The following is an 18,364-nucleotide window of genomic DNA, read 5'->3' on the forward strand; positions in this document are numbered from 1 at the left end:
TCTCATATATATATATATATGATGCCAGTGAACTTCCTCTCTCCACTGGACTGAATAGCATGTAGAAAAAGGTTTGCAGATTTTCCTGTGAGATTTCTTCTATAAGAGCCTGAAATAGGTGCTAGAAACGACCCCACCTCGTGGTTAGTGGGATTCACATTCAAGAACAGGGTCTTATACAGTCAGTTTTCATCTCTTCCCCAAGCCCTCCCAAAATAAAGATTAGAGGAGGTGCAGGGAAAAAATGAAGATGAAGGAAGAGTCGGGGAGGAAAAACTGCAGACCGGAGTGTCAGCAGTCACAGAGGGACATGATGGGTGACAAGGCAGGAAGCAGAGCTGTAGGGGTGGTTGTCTGTGCTCCACAGGTAACTGCTAGGTGCTAGGTACCTGCCCCTGCCCGGGTGTGGCCGAGACGGGGACCCCTTAAGACCTGAGATGCAAACGTGCTCGCTCTCTCTTGGCTACCTTGTGAATCTGGATGCTGGATGATCTGCAGACCATGTCAGAGTTCTCCTGAGAACCACATTGGACTGCGCCTCTCCTCTCCTGGATCCTATAACCGACCCCTTTGCTTGCTGCAAGTGGACCCAAAATAAACCTCTTTTGACTATCAGGTAAACTACGTGGAATTGCCGCATTAATCTCCACTATACAGTGTTGGAAATGACAATACACAGGCATTGAAGTGGTAAGCACATGCCTAGGACATACAAGACCCACTGAGGCCCAGCACCACAGATCTCCGCTGCCTCCACCGATCGGTTTAAACCATCCAAGTTACACATAAGGAGTAATGCCCAAACCACACCAAGTTACAAACCACCCAACTCAGCAAGCCGGCCTCATCTGGCCTGGCCGCAGCTGTCCCTCCCTGACAGTCTGAGGAAGAACTTCCAGAGCCCTCTGGTCACTACTAAGAATTCCAAGACCTTAATTTGCCTTCTCTAAGTGAAGGGATATTACAGCAATCATAAAGACCAGGCCCCACTTGGCAAACTAATGTGGAGCATGCTAGATACGACCTGGAAAATGAGGATGAGGGATGTAGTTGGTAGAGTGCTGTCTGGTGTGCAGGAAGGCCAACGCCACATAAACCAGGCACGGTGGTGCACACCTGTAATCTGAGCACTTGGAAGGTGGAGGCAGGATGAGCAGAGGTTAGAGTTCGCACTTGGCGTATATGAAACCTGGGATGGGGGAGACTGTCAACTTTGGAGGTTATCTAAAACCCACTCACTAAGCTTGGTGCGGTGACACTTTTGAAGTCCCAGCTACTTGGGAAGCTGAGGCAGAGGGATCTCTTGAGTTCAAGACCAGCCTGACATATCAGCAGACTTTCCATCTTAAGTGTATGTGTGAATATAAATGGTCTTATGGCACCTATGTTCCGAATAATAAGACGAAGCACTGTCCGTAAAGGATTACCTTTCTTAGGCATGGCTTCTGCGCTGCTAGCCACTGTCTATCAACTAGAAAAGAGATGCGAGAGCAAAAAAAGAGCCGACACGGACCACGTTCAGCAGGAAGATTCCTTTATGGTGGAGAGTGGATGACACAGCTCTAGAGGAGGGCCTCGGGAGGCAGAGGAACAGGTCTAAGAAGGACCAATCCATCCCAGGGCTCACGTCACGCAGATACACAGCCCAGAAATGACTGCCCACATACCTCCCCAAGGCTCCACCCACTCATCAGTTCAATCCACAACGATGTTGCTTTACTTCTTCTTTTTTGGCCACTGAAGATGAACTCCACTCCGACGGGAGTTCAGCACAACAGTCTTTCCAGTCATGATCGGTATGTCCAAGCTCTTGGTGAGAAACACTGGTTCATGTGGTTTCTCTTGCAAGAACTAAAGAGAATTTTTTCCTTATGATCTGTTGAAATATTTATATATATATATATATTTATATATATATTTAAAAAACACACAACCAACTGTCCATTCTGTGCCGTTTCCCCTTCCTCCCTCTAATGGACAGAGGGGTTGTATGTCTGGAAACAAAGAATAAGACACTTGGAGTAATAAAAATTCTAGTGTGACACTCAGAAGCAGGGTGGGACTCCAGGGGCTAAGGGGGAGGTGTTGGGCTGACTCAGGGGCAGGGTGTGGCCTTCTAAGATGGCCTCTTGGAGACAGAAGCATCAAGGAGCAGATATCTTGCTAGAGAGACCTACTTCCTCCTGGACACCCCAACTGCAGTGGCCGCGAGCACCTGCATTTTGACTTTCTATGTCTCCAGGCCCTAACTCCTCTCACCCTCTACACACCAAGCTGGATGACCTCTGCCTAGAACGGGCTGGAACCACGGACTAGAACTCACGCTGGGAAAGCCTAGTGGAACCCCTCTAGGCTGCTTCAGGCAAAAGGAGGTTCAAACCCAGGCACCCATCCTCACAGCCTGGGACCCTCAGGAGGGGGAAGGCAGAAAACACTCTGCCCAGCTCGGGGAGAAGCCGCAAAGGTGACTCGACCTGGCTGGCTTCATGAGGAAGACTGGTTCCCAAGGCCACCTGACCCGTGCTGGGGACACACCGGGCTGAGTCTTCAAAGCAGAAGCGGCCTTGGTCACTCCAAATCCCCTCTATATGGATATATGGAGATATAGGTAGATAGATTTAGTATTTTTAACTGAAATAAATGTAGTGGACTCGGGTCCATTCCCCTTTACTGAGAGCTGCTCGGTCCTCTGCCCTGAGGTGATTCGTGCCTTCCGGTCTACAGCCAGGCTCACCTGCACTGAGGGAAAGTGGCCCAGGGATGTGAAAGGAGGGCACACACACCCAACAGGTGCCGGAAGGGCCTACCTCAGTGAGACTTCTGTTTCTAACCCTGAGAACCTAAGGAATTGTGAAGGAGTCGGAGAGGGAGCTGGGGTTAAAGGTCACCGGGCTTTTTATTGCAGTTGAAGCAGACTCGGACTGGATGGTCCCAGCCCCGAGAGGGGACAGCCCTCCGGTCGTGGGAGCACTCATCACAGAAGCCCTGTCCGCAGGCTCGGCAGTGGTGCTTGGAGAGCTTGACGCTGAACTCCTTCCGGCAGTTGTGACAGTGCAGGATCTCATGGTCGGGCACCCAGTAGGCCGGCCTGGCCGCGTCTTTCACCAGGCCTGTATCAGAGGAGGAGTGTGACAGTTAGGACCCCAGGACCCTCTGCGCTCTTGGCCTGTCATCACAAATGCACACAGAGCCGTAACTGTGCTGTGTTTCTCAGTTTATTTTTATTCACAGATTTTGTTAAAGATGTATTTATTTATTATGTATACAGTGTTCTATCTGCACACCAGAAGAGGGCGCCAGATCTCACTGCACATGATTTTGAGTCACCATGGGGTTGCTGGGAATTGAACTCAGGACCTCTGGAAGAGCAACCAGTGCTCTTACTTTGAGCCACCTCTCCAGCCCATATTCACGTATTTTAGGAGACATGGAGCACAGGGTGGCCTCAGACTCACTGTTGCTGAGGATGGCCCTGTACTTCTGACCCTCCTGTCTCTCTTCCAGCGCTAGGACTATAGGTATAGGCCGATGCACCCAGTTTATGTACTGAATTAGACCTAGGACTTCAGGAATGCTACCCAAGTGAGCCACAGCCCAGCCCTGCTTTGAGTGGAAAGCAGAGGTTACTTGGGAAGTCTCTTCTCTCCTTCCGCCTTTATTTACGTGGGTTCCAGGGACAGAACTCAGGGCGCCAAGCTTGCACTGCAGGTGCCTTTAACAATCTCACCACCGAGCCTGAGTTCAATCCCCAGGACTCTCATGGTGGAAGGAGAAAGCCAACTCCTACAAGCTGTCCTCTGACCTACTTATGTGTGCCATGACACAGCATACAAGTGTGTGCACCTGCCACACAACACAATAGATATATTATTTAAAAAAAAAAAAAAAGCCAGGCGCTGATGGGGCATGCCTTTAATCCCAACATGTGGAGGCAAGGCAGGTGGATCTCTGAGTTCGAGGCCAGCCTGGGCTACAGACTGAGTTCCAGGAAAGGCACCAAAGCTACACAGAGAAACCCTGTCTCGAAAAAAAAAAACCAAAGGAAAAAAAAAAAAAAAAAAAAAAACCCAGGTTTCCACCCTTGACCACAGGACCTGTGGTTGAGGCTGAGGCATGGCTGTTTCTCTATCTATCACACTCTCCAAGTGACTCTAGGTGGAACTGCACTCAGACCACCGGAAGGGACCACAAAGAAGATCTGACTCTGTAGTCAGACATTCAGTGGAATCCTAGCACCACTGAGCACGGTAGCTGTGGGATTAAGTGAGGTGACTTCACTTCTTAGGGCCTCATTCATCTTTAACAACCCCTTCTAAAGCTATCATCAACAACCAGAAATAAAATACCTGTGCTATAGAGATGGCTCTGTGGTTAAGAACACTTGTAAGCCGGGTTTGGTGGTGCAAACCTTTAATCCCAGCACTTGGGAGGCAGAGGCAGGCCTGAGTTCAAAGCCAGCCTGGTCTACAGCATAAGTTATAGGACAGCCAGTGCTACACAGAGAAACCATTTCTCCAAAAAAAAAAAAAAAAACCACTCAAAACAAAAAAAGCACTTGTAGAAGAAAGAAAGAAAACACACAAACGAACTCAACCTGATGGGAGCTCAGCAAGGGGACATCTGGGGAACAAAACGCTCCCACCAAAGGCAGCCCATGCCCTGGGGGGAGGGGGGCGAGAGGACAGACATCTGAGCTTCAAGCCAGGGCAAACCCACCTGTTCCTACACCATCGAGTCAAGCACAGAATGTGTTGTGGACTCCCCATGTAATCTAAGTCACACTGTATCTCTAGCAGCCCTGGCCTCTCAGGTCTCTTCTTCCCTCTCTGGTTTTAAGTACACACACACACACACACACACACACACACACACACACACACACACACACCGCCCCCAGCAGAGCGGGGATCTTTGTTGTTGTTGCTGTTTTTCAAGACAGGATTTCTCTGTGTAGCTCTGGCTGTTCTGCTCTGTAGACCAGGCTGGTGTCGAACTCAGAGAGATCCGCCTGCCTCTGCCACCTGAGTGCTGGGACTAATGGTGTGGACCACTGCTCCTGGTGAGCAGGAATCTTAAATGCTGAGTTAGCGACAGCTTGGCAATGAGATGCCTCAGCAGGCAAAAATATAAAAGACACTTGCCACCAAGCCTGGGGACCGGAACCTGCACAGCAGAAGGGGATAACTGATTACTGCACACTCTGGCCATGCCACATGGGCACAGACTCACAGAGTTAATGAATAAATTAATGGAGCAAGTTCTCTGGCACGCTTTCCTCCTTTGAAACTCCTGTTCCCCTTCCTTGAATCCAGGCAGGCTCTACAACTGCAACAAATTACAGAAGCACACTTCCTATCTCTTCAAACTTTAAAGCACTAGCTGCTTCTGCCTCCTCTTTTTCTCCCCCGCCCTTTTTTTTTTTTGGAGACAGGGTCCTACTACGTATCCCCGGTTGGCCTAGAACATGCTATGTAGACCAGACTGGCCTCAAAGTCAGGACCCACCTGTGCCTGCCTCTGTCTCCTGAGTGCTGGGATTAAAAGCCTGTACCACCTGGCTTCATACAGTAACTTTTTTTAAAATTAAGAACTACTTATTCATTTACATGTGTGTGAGCCATATATGGATGTGGGTGCACATGGACGGCTGTGTGTGTGTGTGTGTGTGTGTGTGTGTGTGTGTGTGTGTGTGCTCGCGCTACACAGACAAATGGAAGCCCCAAGAGAGCAGAAGAGCCCCTGGAACTGGAGTGGTAGTTGGGACATGAGCTTTGTCCTCTGTGGTGGCAGCAAGTGCTCTCCACACTGAGCCACTTCTCTAGCCCCAAACATTAGCTCTTGAAACCCGAGACACCACACAGGTTCATCTACTTCCAGGGACTCCACGGGAAAGGCCCGGAGAGTCCACAGAGGAAGTGGGATGCTCCACTGAGCCTAGGTGGAAGGTCAGTTTGGACTTTCCAAATCAGTTCAAATGCCACCCTGCAATATTCAGACAGTGACTCCGGACAATGACGCTAAGGAAATAAATTGTTCTGACCGCTGGATGCACACCACTTTAAGAATATAGATTGGACCTGCTTTTTTTTCCCCTCGAGACAGGGTTTTTCTGTGTAGCTTTGGTGCCTGTCCTAGATCTCTCTCTGTAGACCAGGCTGGCCTTGAACTCACAGAGATCCGTCTGGCTCTGCCTCCGAGTGCCGGGATTAAAGGCGTGCGCCACCACTGCCTGGCTTATGGACCTGCTTTTATGTACAGCAACAGGTAGTGACAAATGGCCTCCAGGAACAATGCCACTGAAGGATTCGGCACAGAAGAAAATGGAAATAAAGCTTCCCTTCATTCCTTGCTGCCAAACTCCATCCAGTGAGCAAACATGTCAGGTGACCGTCCATGAAACCCCCTCGTCCTACACGCACTGCACCAAGACAGGCGTCACCAGACTCACCTAGGGGTATGTCAATAGCAGTCACCACGGCTCCCAAGGTATTCTGCACGGCCTCGCCCACCTTCCGGGCAATCAGCGTTCCCCCTTCCTCATCTGCCTGCGCCTCGGCCACGTCTGTGGAAGATAACAAGAGACAGATGTTGCCTCTCGACAGTTATTTCTCAATGGGAGCTCAGGGGCACAGTGGGAGAAGGAACACTTCTGGATTCCTCACAGTAACTAAAAGGAAGTGACCTGTGGGGCCAGTCAGCTCAGACCGTGAAACTTGTCCTTTACCTCCAATTCTCTAGGACTGACTTATAACTTTTTTTTTTAAAGTCAACCACATTGATTCTAGGAGAAAGACCTAGAACTTTCTACAGAACGAGGACTCAATCTAAGCTGGCTTGCTATATGCTCATGTTTTTCTCTCAGAAGCACCACTGAGCTCAGAGCTCAGGCCAGGCCAGGTTCAATCCTGCCTCCCAAACTTCCACCCCAAGGACCAGCATCATAGGCCGAGGCTGAGAAGGAGCTCAGGGGATGCCTAGCCTCGGTCAGGGGAGCAACTGCCCTCAGTAGTGACATGGATGGAGCAGCCGCCCCCGGTGCCCGATCTCCAGTAAGTGCAAAGGAGGGGGGCTCCCCTCCCACCCTGGCAGCTTCTGAGCCCCGCGTTACCTAACTGGATGTTCCTAGCATCGTAGCAGCTGTCGCACACCCGGACGGGTGCAGGTCCCCAGCCTCGCTCAGGCACTGGCCGCGTCTTGGATGAACAGCTATCACAGAAACCCTCACCACAGGCCCGGCAGTGATGCTTGGTGTCGTTGTCTTTGAAGGAGGTTGCACACTGGCTGCAGCTCTATTCCAAGTCCAAAACAAAACAGAGAGGCAGGAGTCCTACAGACTCTGTAGCTGTGGTTTTTGACATCTAGGCAGTATTAATCGACTCTCACAGGTGTGGGAATACAACCCATGACAAAGAAAATGGAGGAAGTCCAGAAGCAAAGAAGCAGCCTAAAGCTGAACCCTTCCCAAGACTCCCAGAGCTAACTCGAGGAGGGGAAAATGTTTGTGCCTCCCTCTTGGAACCAGCTTAGCTCCAGGCAAAGTGGCATCATCAGGAGGTCTATGTCAGGACTTAAGAGGACTCCTACATCATACCAGGATCTGGGAGTTAGGCCTCCAGTAGGCAGGGGCGATCTGGTCCGTTAGCCAAGAAGTCACTGCCTTAGTGGGTCCCAGGCTAAGCTCGGACACTGACTGAGCCATGAAGTTCACCCCATCCAACAGACGCTGGGCTGCATTGTTGTTGTCCTTCAGAAATGCATCAGTCTGCAATGAAAACACAAGGGCTCCTTAGTCTCTGAGTGCAGGGAGGAAAAGGAGAGGGACATCTGGGACCAACTCAGAGCAGTAAACCACCAGGCAGGGCAGAAGAGCAACAGACTGGCACTCCCACTAGCTGCCTGGCAGTATCATATGCACCAGTCAGTCTCATCAGGGTTATCACGACGACTGATGCTCAAGTGCTCAACTCACGACTAACTCTGCCCTACAGTACAGAAGGTGACGCATCCCACAGGAAGCCCACACCGAGCCTAGACAGGGATCCTTCTTCCCAGTTCCCCTAACACATGTAAACCTCTAAGAATCCTATTTCTCTAAGTATAGTAGCTATTACATCTAAAACCTGCTAGACTGCGGACTCTCAGAATAGTGACCTACCTTTTTCCATGTATGTAGCTCAATTCTGGTCATGCCCTACTTTAACAACATATATTCAAATAATGAATTCAAATAATGAACAGACAGACACACAGAATGCAAAGTATTCTAGCTCCAAGGACCAAGGGGACTGCAGCTGAGGTGCTCTTTTCATGAGACAGAAACTAAAGTTACCACTTTATCGCTTTCCAAAGACGGGACAGCCTACACCATCAAGGCCACCAAGTGAAGGAGGTGGGCTCCAAAAAAGACATCACATAACAGTAACAAATTTCAGAAGGCCCTGAAATTCTGTGAGAAGGAGAAAAGCAAGAAATCCTCAACTCTGTGTGCCTGCGTGATCCAAGAAAACGCCAAGGTGGATTTGCAGAAAGGACTGGATTGTAGTTTGGATCTAGACTACCTATTAGAGGCCCATGTGTTTGTTCTCCAGCTTGGCTCTATGAAACACTGCTAGAAATGAAAAAGATAAGACCCATTGAGTTCTAGATCATTAGGGGCATGCTCTTGAAGGGGACAATGGAATGCTGGTCTATTCTCTTTTGATTCTTAGCCTTGAGGCAAATGAGTTTCCTCCATTACATTTGTTGTAGAACAATCTGTTTGTACACTGTGAAGATGTGTTGCTCTCACTGATTTAATAAAGAGCTAAATGGCCAATAGCTAGGCAGGAAGAGGTGAGGCAGGACTTGTGAACAGGGAGAGAGCTCTCTGGGATGAAGGAGGGTGGAGTAGACAGGAGAGGTGGGAAGAAAAACAAGATAAATATGCCATATTGAAAAAAAGTATTAACTACATGGTACAACTTAGAAAGAAATAGTTAATTTAAGAAATATGGGTTAATTTAAGATGTAACTGAGCTAGTTAATAACAAGCCTATGCTATCAGCCAAGCATTTAAAGCATTTATAATTAATAATAAGTCTCTGTGTGGTTATTTGGGAGCTAGCAGGCAGGACAGAAAATTCCACTAGCCTCAAGGCAAATGAGTTCCCTCTATTACATACTCCCACCATGATGTACTATTTTACTATAGCCCCAAACAACCCAGCCAATTAGTCATGAATAGAAAACTATGAACAACAACAAAACTTTCTTCTTTATAAGTTGGTCATTTCAGGTATCTGTTACAGGAACAGAAAGCTGACCAACATGACTACTGGGCTAAATAGTCTGTGTGAACTTAAAAACACAGCCACAGCAATTATCCAGCAAGGAGAACAGTGCAGTAAAATAACGCCCTCCAAGAAAATCAGTCATGTTCAAGTAACTATAAATATGAATAGTGATTTGATTTTATTCTGAGACAAGGCCTTTCTAATGTCACCCTAAGCAGGACTCAAACTCCTGGGCTCAAACCATCCTCCTGTCTCAGCCTCCCAAGGAGCTTGGAACAGAGGTACTCTACCATGAGCAACTGTGAGCAGTGATAGACACGGGAGAAAAGTATTGTATCACCGTCTCCTACACAGATCTGGTTTTCCACACCCCAAGTTCAACAGTCCAAGTGGAAAAAGAGGCCTACAGTAACCCTACTTTTAAGTGGAGGAATGGGACACACTGGCCACCACAGCACGTGGGAGGTGAAGCCAGGAGGCTTGCAAGCTGGAGGCCAGCCTGGATAATACAGTGAGACCCTCTCTCAAGGGAAGCTTTTTAGAATGTTCTGCACTGAAACTTCCCACGCTGGAGGATGGCTCAGCAGGTAAAGGTATTTGTTATTTGCTGCCAAACCTGACAACCCGAGCCCAATCCCTGGGACCCACATGGTAGGAAGGGAGAACCAACTTCCACAAGTTGTCCTCTGACCCCCATATGCATGCTGTAGCATGAGCACACGTGCATGTGTGTGTACACATACATACACCCACACACGCACACATAATTTCCCAGAACAGAAAAATAGCTTTCCCATATGCAGAGGTTCACTAAAGCATTTTCATTAATAAAAAACCATAAAATAAATAAATGTCAAAAATAAGGAAATGAGGGCTAGAGAGATGTCTCAGAGGTTAAGAACACTGACTGCTCTTCCAAAGGACCTGGGTTCAAATCCCAGCACTCACATGGCAGCTCACAACTGTCTGTAACTGCAATTCCAGGGGATCTGGCATCCTCACATAAACATACATGCAGACAAACCCCCAATGTACATAATAAATAAATAAATAAAATCTTTAAAAAAAAATAAGGAAATGGTAAATCAAACTATAGCACTGAGTCAAATAAAGTACCATGAGAAAAAGGCAGGGAAAATGGCATGTAGATATAATTGATCGAGGAATGCTGGGGCATGCCTATAGTCTCAGCCTGAACATCATAATGAGGCCCCATCTCTACATAAATAAATGAAGAGTAAGGACATCTATGAAAATATGTACATGTGCATATGGAAAATGAATAAGAACATACCAAATGAAGTTTTATTTGCTAATAGAGAATAACAGACTAATTTTCATCTACTTCACCCAAGGTTGTGTTCCTTATCATTTATGCGACGAGAAAATAGGAAACAGAGGGCTGGAACGGGATGGGCTCTGCAGCACTGCCTTTCTAAACCACGAGTGTGCTGAAATTCATGGCTGACTTTTCGAGTGGAAGCAAGCTCCACCTCTCTAGACACAAACTCATGGTAACGGAACAGGGCAAGAGACAGGAGGAAGCCAATGAACAGTTCTTACTCCAGGCCACACGTGTACAATCTCGGTCCGCACCACCGTATCCACAGGATCTGGTTCCCAAACCAGTACTGCCGGCTCCGATAGACCACACCACAGTTAGGACATTCGATCACATACCTACAAGGAGGCAAGTCAGCAAGTCAACAGGGTCACTCTGCGGGTGCTACGAATCAAACACCCAAACCCACCAGCTGCGTTACTCCAACTCACCCAGACCAGGCATATTTTGCAAGCCCCATCCAGGGAGAGTCAGTGGAGGCAGATGTTTTGGGCACCACGCTGACTTCCTTGCCTCTCTCATAGCAGGCCTGAAATAGGGAGTACTCTTACAGTTTTTCTAGGTACACTGGACCCATGGCCTCCTCACACCCCTACCCCACAAACTCCCCAGCTGAGGAGTACAATGCCTTGAGTTTAGCACCTCAGAAGGTTAATTCTCTGAAGAAGCCAGTGAATGCCTTTCTATGAGAAGGAACTGTGGACTAGTCTGGAACCCAAAACTGTGCTCTAAATTATATGCCTGTCACATACGCCAATATGCCAATCCATCTAAATTGGTTTCCTGAGAAGCATTTCTGCTCAGAAGTGAAAAGATGATCCTTAACTATGCAGCTCAACAGAAGGAGAGAGAAATAAGCTAAAAAACAAGAGAAGAGGCCCCAGAATGAGATGTAAGCACTGCTGAGCCACTGCTTTCTCATTCTGACCATCCACAGGGTTTCTAGAACTTTCCCTGTTGGAGGAAGGAGCCGCTCAGCAGACTCACCTTACAGGTATAAACTCGGTTGTCATACTGGTGTGAGTACCTACAGCGGCTCTTGGCTTCATGAGGTACTCCTTCCTTGCCGTGGTTCATGCTGTTCTTACATCCAACCCTAAAGGAAGCCAAACACACTGGTGAGAGGGAGGGCAAGGAACACAACGTCACCAACAAAGAAGTGTCGATCTGCAGAGGCACGGGGCCAAAACCAGACCGAGTCCCCACACACAGGAAGTGGGTTACCCGCACACAAGCCCCTCTGCAATACTCAAGGTCAATCACAACAGACAGCAAGTAGCTATCGGCCTGAATGGGGAAATGGGGAAGAGAAAAATCAACCTGGAGTAAAAATGGAAGAGACAGCAGACACCAGCTTGACCAGGGGTGAAAGCTGAGCAGCAGGTCTCAAGACATTAAAGACACAAAAAGGATGGACTGGACATGTGGTAGTTTAAATGAGAATGGTACTAATAGGGTCGTGTGTTTGAATGCCTGGTCCCCAGGTGGTGTACTGTTTGGGAAGGATTAGCAGCGTGGCCTTGTTGGAGCAGGTTATGTCACTGGATGGCCTTTGAGGTTTCAAAAGCCCAACAGCATTCTCAGTGTTTGTTCTCTCTCTCTCTCTCTCTCTCTCTCTCTCTCTCTCTCTCTCTCTTCTTCTCTCTCTCTTCTTTCTCTCTCTCTCTCTCTCTCTCTCTCTCTCTCTCTCTCTCTTCCTCATTGGTGTGTCTCAAGATGTAAGTTCAGCTACTGCTCCAGCACCATGCCTGCCTGGCTGCTGCCATGCTTCTCACCATGATATCACAGGCTCCAAACCTTCTGGAACTCTGAGTCCCCTAAATCAAATGCTTTCTTTTGTAAGTTGCCTTGATCATGGTGTCTCTTCACAGCAACAGAAAAGCAACTAAGACAGGAAAGTTAAATCACATGGCTGTCAAAATATAAAAATGAAAAGCAAACCCCCGAATCTGGCAGCGTCTCCAGGGGAAGCTTAATGATGAGCCACAAACACTTTCAAGTGAACAAGAGCAAGCTCTGCCACGCTGACAATGCAGAAAAAGAGATCAGCAGGTTAGGGTGTCACTGTGGTAACACAAAATTCTAGAAATCCTGCAGATGTTCAGAATGAAAGGTGATCGATCACCCAACAGTGCTTAAGTCTCTCCTGCTGGACTCAGGCAGAGTAAAATGGTCAAGTCACATGGCCAACTAATACCTCTCCCTCCTCCCTTCGCCATGGGACTCTCCACTGTAAAATTGAAGAGCTTTCCAAGGTCTCCTCCTGTAAAGGGGCGGGAGTGGAGGATATAGAATAGATGGTGACCCTGATATGAGCAAAACAATTCAGAGGTGAAGAGAAATTGGAAGTATGTCTACAGGTCGAGAAGACTGGAACCTAGCCTTGACACTATGTTTAGACCCACAGGCTCCATCAGGCAAGGAATAAGACTGTGGGTGAATTGCACTCCACAGCTTAAAATGATACAGCGATCCTCAAGGTAAGGCTCCAGAAGCAGTATCTCTGTCACCTGGGAAGGTCTCAAATCCACTGACTGGCGGGTTCTTTGCAGATCCACTAAATCTGAAACGGGCCTAACCGGTCAGTTTAGCACACTCAGTTCCTCTGATTCATGCTAACATTTCTGAGTCACTGCTCTAATCCCTCTGCGGCCAAGTGGGGTCCACAGACCAGCAGCAGCATCACCCTGAAACTTGTTGAAGACACAGGTGTGTCTCAGGCCCCATCCAGGCCTACTGATCCAGAGCCTGTAATTTAAAAACTAAAGGTGTTACAGGTTAAAGATGGAGTATTCTTCTAACCCAATGCTCTCGGCCTTAAAGGTACACTTCAGAACACCTCCAGGAACCTTGTAAATACACCACTGCCACGGGTACACCCCAGATCCGTCCAGGGAAGATCCCCAGATCCCACAAGATCAACTGGGGCCTTGGTCTCAATTCTGAGTGTTCCTTAGAAAATCCTACTGTGTTCTAAAGATTTGTCCTTATAAAGAAAATCACCCTGCTGGGTGGTGGTGGTGCATATCTTTAATCCCAGCACTCGGGAGACAGAGGCAGGCAGATCTCTGTGAGTTCGAGGCCAGCCTGGTCTACAGAGTGAGTTCCAGGAAAGGCACCAAAACTACACAGAGAAACCCTATCTCGAAAAACCAAAAAAAAAAAAAAAAAAAAAAAAAGAAAGAAAGAAAGAAAGAGAGAAAGAAAGAAAGAAAGAAAGAAAAGAAAAGGAAATCACCCCCAGAACCGTCACCTGTCACAGAGCTCTGAAGCAGCCGGGAGGCACTGACGTACTAGCACTTATGTACTAGCTAGATGAACAGAACAGTCTGAAAAACAACCAGCACTGAGATGCGTGCTTGAAGAACCAGAGAAAAGCAGGCAACCCTGTGTCCTGTCTCCAGCACAGGCCGACCACTCGGATCTACAGCAGTCTTCAGGCAATTTCTCCTGACATGTATTCCTAAAGTCCTTACTGCCCAAAGGGTGGTCTCCAGACCTGGAGCTTGTCAGAAATGTACATGAGGCCTTACCCCTGGGAATTTATTTTCTTCACTCACACACACATACACACACACTCTCACACACACACACACACACACACACGAGGACAACTTGTGGGAGTCAGTTCTCTCTCCACCACGTGGGTCCTAGGGATCAAACCCAGGTCTTCAGGCTTAGCAGCAGGAACCTTTCTACTTGCTGAGCCATCTTATCTTGCCGGCCCAACCCATCCCAAGCCATCAGATTCTATAATTGTGACTAGCAATCAGGTGACTGGGCCACACACCCAAGTCAGAGGCAACACTCCCAGCCCCTGGTTCCGAGCTGAAGGATGGCCATGGCTGTTCTCACTTACCCACAGCTGAGGCAGAGCGAGGAGCAGGTGAAGTACTCATCTGGAAAAAACGAACTGTACGCCATCTGGTCATCGGGGATTTCACCGCTGAAGCGGTCGCTCAGTGCCTGTCAAGGAGAAAAGGTGATCTGTGAAAGCCTTCAGCAGAAGCCTGGGCTCTGGCTCTTCCTCGCCTGCCTTTGCAGGGTGGCCCATTCACGGCTAGCACATTTCTTGCAAGTACCACAGTGGAGGAGGGAACCCCATACATGGACTCCTTACTCTCCTCCCTGACCCAATCTGCACCAACTCTCACCACAGCAAACCTTGGGAAAAGCAGCCCGTTGTCCAAGAGGTCAAAAGGAAATGGTTACTCTCGTCCCTTAGTCACCTTAGAAATCACAAGCATCTCACAAACACGCAGCATTTTATTTGAAGTCATCGCAGATACAGATGCTCTCTTCCTTTGGGAAAGAACTCAGACTCGGGTAGGAGCCAAGAAGCGAGCTGAAGCGAGCTGGGAGTGTCCTAGGCTTCCTCCCCTTTCTAACCACTGGCTCCCCCATGAATGTTACTAGGCCACAGAACTATCTGAACACAGGAAAAAATGAATCTGTAAGAAAAAAACCCAGTAAGAATGCCATAGTATTTCCCAGTCATTTCTCAGCTCTATTAACTTAAAAGTCAGCAGACGGCCAAACACTGAAATGCAAAGAATCAAGTGCTTGAGCAGAGAACACTTTATGCAGAGTGCCTTCCATTTCAAATCAATTCCACTATTCCTCTGTATCTGAAGTACTCCTCAGCTTAATGACACAATAATAATGGGCCGCCCTCCAGCGCCTTCTGATGGAGTTCCTAAGTCGGAGGCGGCCAGGCACGACATAGGGAAGAAGAGGGAAAACAAGAGCATGCGCTGTTAGCCCTTCAGTGAAAGACACAGGAAAGTGGAGGTGAGAGCTGGAGGGCAGGGTGAGCAGCTGGTTGTTGTTGTTGTTGTTTGGTTTTGAGACAGGGTTTCTCTGTGTAACAGTCCTGGCTGTTCTAGAACTCACTCTGTAGCCCAGGCTGGCCTCCAACTCACAGAGATCCTCCTGCCTCTGCCTCTCAAGTGCTGGGATTGAAGGCGTGCGCCATCACCGCCCGGCTTTTGATCTCACCTTTCACTCTAGCCTTCCCAACCACTCAAGGCCACATCTTCAGTCTTCTCGGGAGCAACAACTGCACCAGACACCTGAACTGGGTACTAAGCAGGCTAAAGTAGAAGTCTGGATACCTCCCATTTTTCTCCCAGGTTAGATCACAGACACTACAAATTTCTTCCAACCCCTAGCACGGGTCCTCAAGGCAATCAACCAGGTCTTCTGGGGGATGAAGTGACCAGCATCAACCCACCCCCTCCTTCTCAGTCCTGGCCTTGCCCCAGCCTTTATCTCATAGGCCCACTCAAGTTTTATCCCTTTAAGTGGCCAAACATTTGATAACTCTTAAGGCTGTGTTTCTCAAACATTGTTGGCATAACTAACTTTGAGGATAACTGTGGGAAAATGGACAAACATCATCTTCTTATTAAGTTACCAAAAGATTTGGGAAGTTTTGTTTTTTTTTTTTTTTAATTTTATGTGTATGCGCGTTTTGTCTGAATCTATGCCTGGTGTCTGAGGACACTAGAAGAAGGTGCTGGGACTCCCCTGGGACTGGAGTTACAGATAATTGTAAGCCATCATGTGGGTGCTAAGAATTGAACCCAGTCCTCTGGAAGAGCAGCAAGTGCTCTTAACTGCTGAGCCCTCTCTCCAGACCTCTTGGGAAGTTATTTTTATATTTCAAAAACCAACAAGCTATAGGATAAAAGTGGGATGGTTCATTGTGACTGTCAACTGACTTCATCTGGAATTAACTAGAACCCAGGCAGCGGAACACATCTGGGAGGGTTTCTTCTTGGTTGGATCTTTTGAGGTCAGAAGACGCACCCTAAATCTGGACCACAAAAGGACCTGGGAGAAGGGAGCTTTTGCTTTTTGCCTGCTTGCCCTCACCATTAAGGGCAAGTTCACCTATCCTGCCCCTGAGCCATTCCTTCCCTGGAGTTTGAACCCACCTCTTCAGGATTCCAGTGTGGACTGAAAACCGCAGCTCTCTAGAGCTTCCTGGGACTCCAGCACCAGACTGCACAGCCTAGACATCCAGTCTTGTGGACTGAGCAACTGCCAGATCCTTGACCAACAGCCATTGTTGGACTACTCAATTCACAACCTGTAAGCCACTAGAATAAACTCAAGTGTGTGTGTGTGTGTGTGTGTGTGTATGTGTGTGTGTGTGTGTGTACATATGTTCATCAGTTCTGTTCCTTTAGCGAACCCTCATTTAAAAAAAAAAAAAGGAAATTTGCATACTGACACCCAAGGCCTGCAGAGTCATCTCAGTGTGTGGCTGAGGGCCGGCACTGTATCTGTCCCTTTTGTGGGATGGGTCATGCCTGCACCACCTTCCTCACTAGACCTTACAAACACCACTAAGAACCATGTCAGCGGCTGTTGACATCCTCGTCACTGGTTTTGATGGTGGCATTGTTTTCCTCCCTTCCTAAGTCATTCTCACCACCTAAACCAGACAATGCACAGGACCTAAGAACCTTTCTCAGACTGTATGCTTAGAATCCCAACTCTTGAAAGGTATAGGCAGGGCTGGAGAGATGGCTCAGCAGTTAAGAGCACTGGCTGCTCTTCCAAAGGTCCTGAGTTCAATTCCCAGCAACCACATGGTGGCTCACAGCCATCTGTAATGAGACCTGGTGCCCTCTTCTGGTGTGCAGGCATACATGCAGACAGAACACTGATATACATAATAAACAACAAATATTTAAAAAAAAAAAAAAAAGGTGCAGGCGGAGAACAAGGAATTCATTTCAAGGTCATCCTTATCTATATAGTGAGTTTGAGGCCAGCCTGGGCTAATGAGACCCTGATTCAAACAAAACAATGTAAAATACCAGGTCTCTTTACTAGTTTTCATTGCTGCTGGCATCTGCAGGTGAACACTTACCTGCAAGAAAATGTTTCTATATCTAATGAAGTGTCACAGAAAATACAACAGAAGACAGTGAAGGAACATGGAATATGCTACACAAGGCATATAGCAATATTTTAGCCTTGGAGGTTTTGCAACAGATAACCCAAAAGCTAATTTATATTTGTTCTCATACAGTCTCATGTAGCCCAGGCTGGCCTCAAACTCACTCTGTGGCCAAGGCTAACCTGAACTCCTTGATCCTCCCCCTACCACCTCCCAAGCCCCAGCACAAAGGATGCCACCATGCTCTGGCAATACTTGTTTCCTTGAAGACAAACAGCATCAAATCTAGCTGGCATGAAATCAGTATGTGGGTTTTATTCCGAGGAGGGACTTGTCACCCAGTAACACTGACAGAACACTTTCTATCATATCATTCCAAGTAGCTCAGTTCACTACTTTGAAAAGTTCTCTATAGAAAGGCTAGTGGTGGCACACGCCTTTAATCCCAGGACTCCTGAGGCAGAGGCAGGCAAATCTGAGCTCCAGACCAGCCAGGGCTACATAGTGAGACCGTTTCAAAACAAAACACAACAAAACAATCATTTTAAAGTATCTCTCAGCTTTTCATGAGACAAACTGTGGCTTTTTTCCATGGTACTCATGCCCTTAAATGCAGCATCCTCTGACCCAGACAAACTGCTGGCTTGCATTGTCAAAGGCAACAGTGACTTCTTATGACATCAGAGAGAGAACTCTCACACAGACCAGGCTAACCCTTCAGAGGCTGGGTAAGAGGACAAGTGTGCCACTCACTTCCTTCCCACATCACAAGCTGATATTAATATATCCGGCCCCAACATGCCTCAGGAGGACTTAGAAACATCGAGCGTATGGGAAT

The 18,364-nt window shown here is 47.9% G+C and overlaps 1 protein-coding gene across 1 annotated transcript in view; it reads right to left on the bottom strand.

Annotated features, from left to right (window-relative positions):
- Positions 1-1,517: 1,517 nt before the first annotated feature.
- Zfyve1 (zinc finger FYVE-type containing 1) overlaps positions 1,518-18,364 on the bottom strand; it is a 54,172-nt gene continuing 37,325 nt past the window's right edge. Inside the window, 9 exon segments of the mRNA XM_028877176.2 lie at positions 1,518-3,110; positions 6,448-6,561; positions 7,108-7,288; positions 7,591-7,761; positions 10,835-10,887; positions 10,890-10,951; positions 11,045-11,142; positions 11,601-11,709; positions 14,473-14,579. Coding sequence (XP_028733009.1) covers positions 2,878-3,110; positions 6,448-6,561; positions 7,108-7,288; positions 7,591-7,761; positions 10,835-10,887; positions 10,890-10,951; positions 11,045-11,142; positions 11,601-11,709; positions 14,473-14,579 — 1,128 coding nt within the window. The 3' untranslated portion in view covers positions 1,518-2,877.

The sequence above is a fragment of the Peromyscus leucopus genome, chromosome 14 (genome assembly GCF_004664715.2).
Source record: "Peromyscus leucopus breed LL Stock chromosome 14, UCI_PerLeu_2.1, whole genome shotgun sequence".
NCBI lineage: Eukaryota > Metazoa > Chordata > Mammalia > Rodentia > Cricetidae > Peromyscus > Peromyscus leucopus.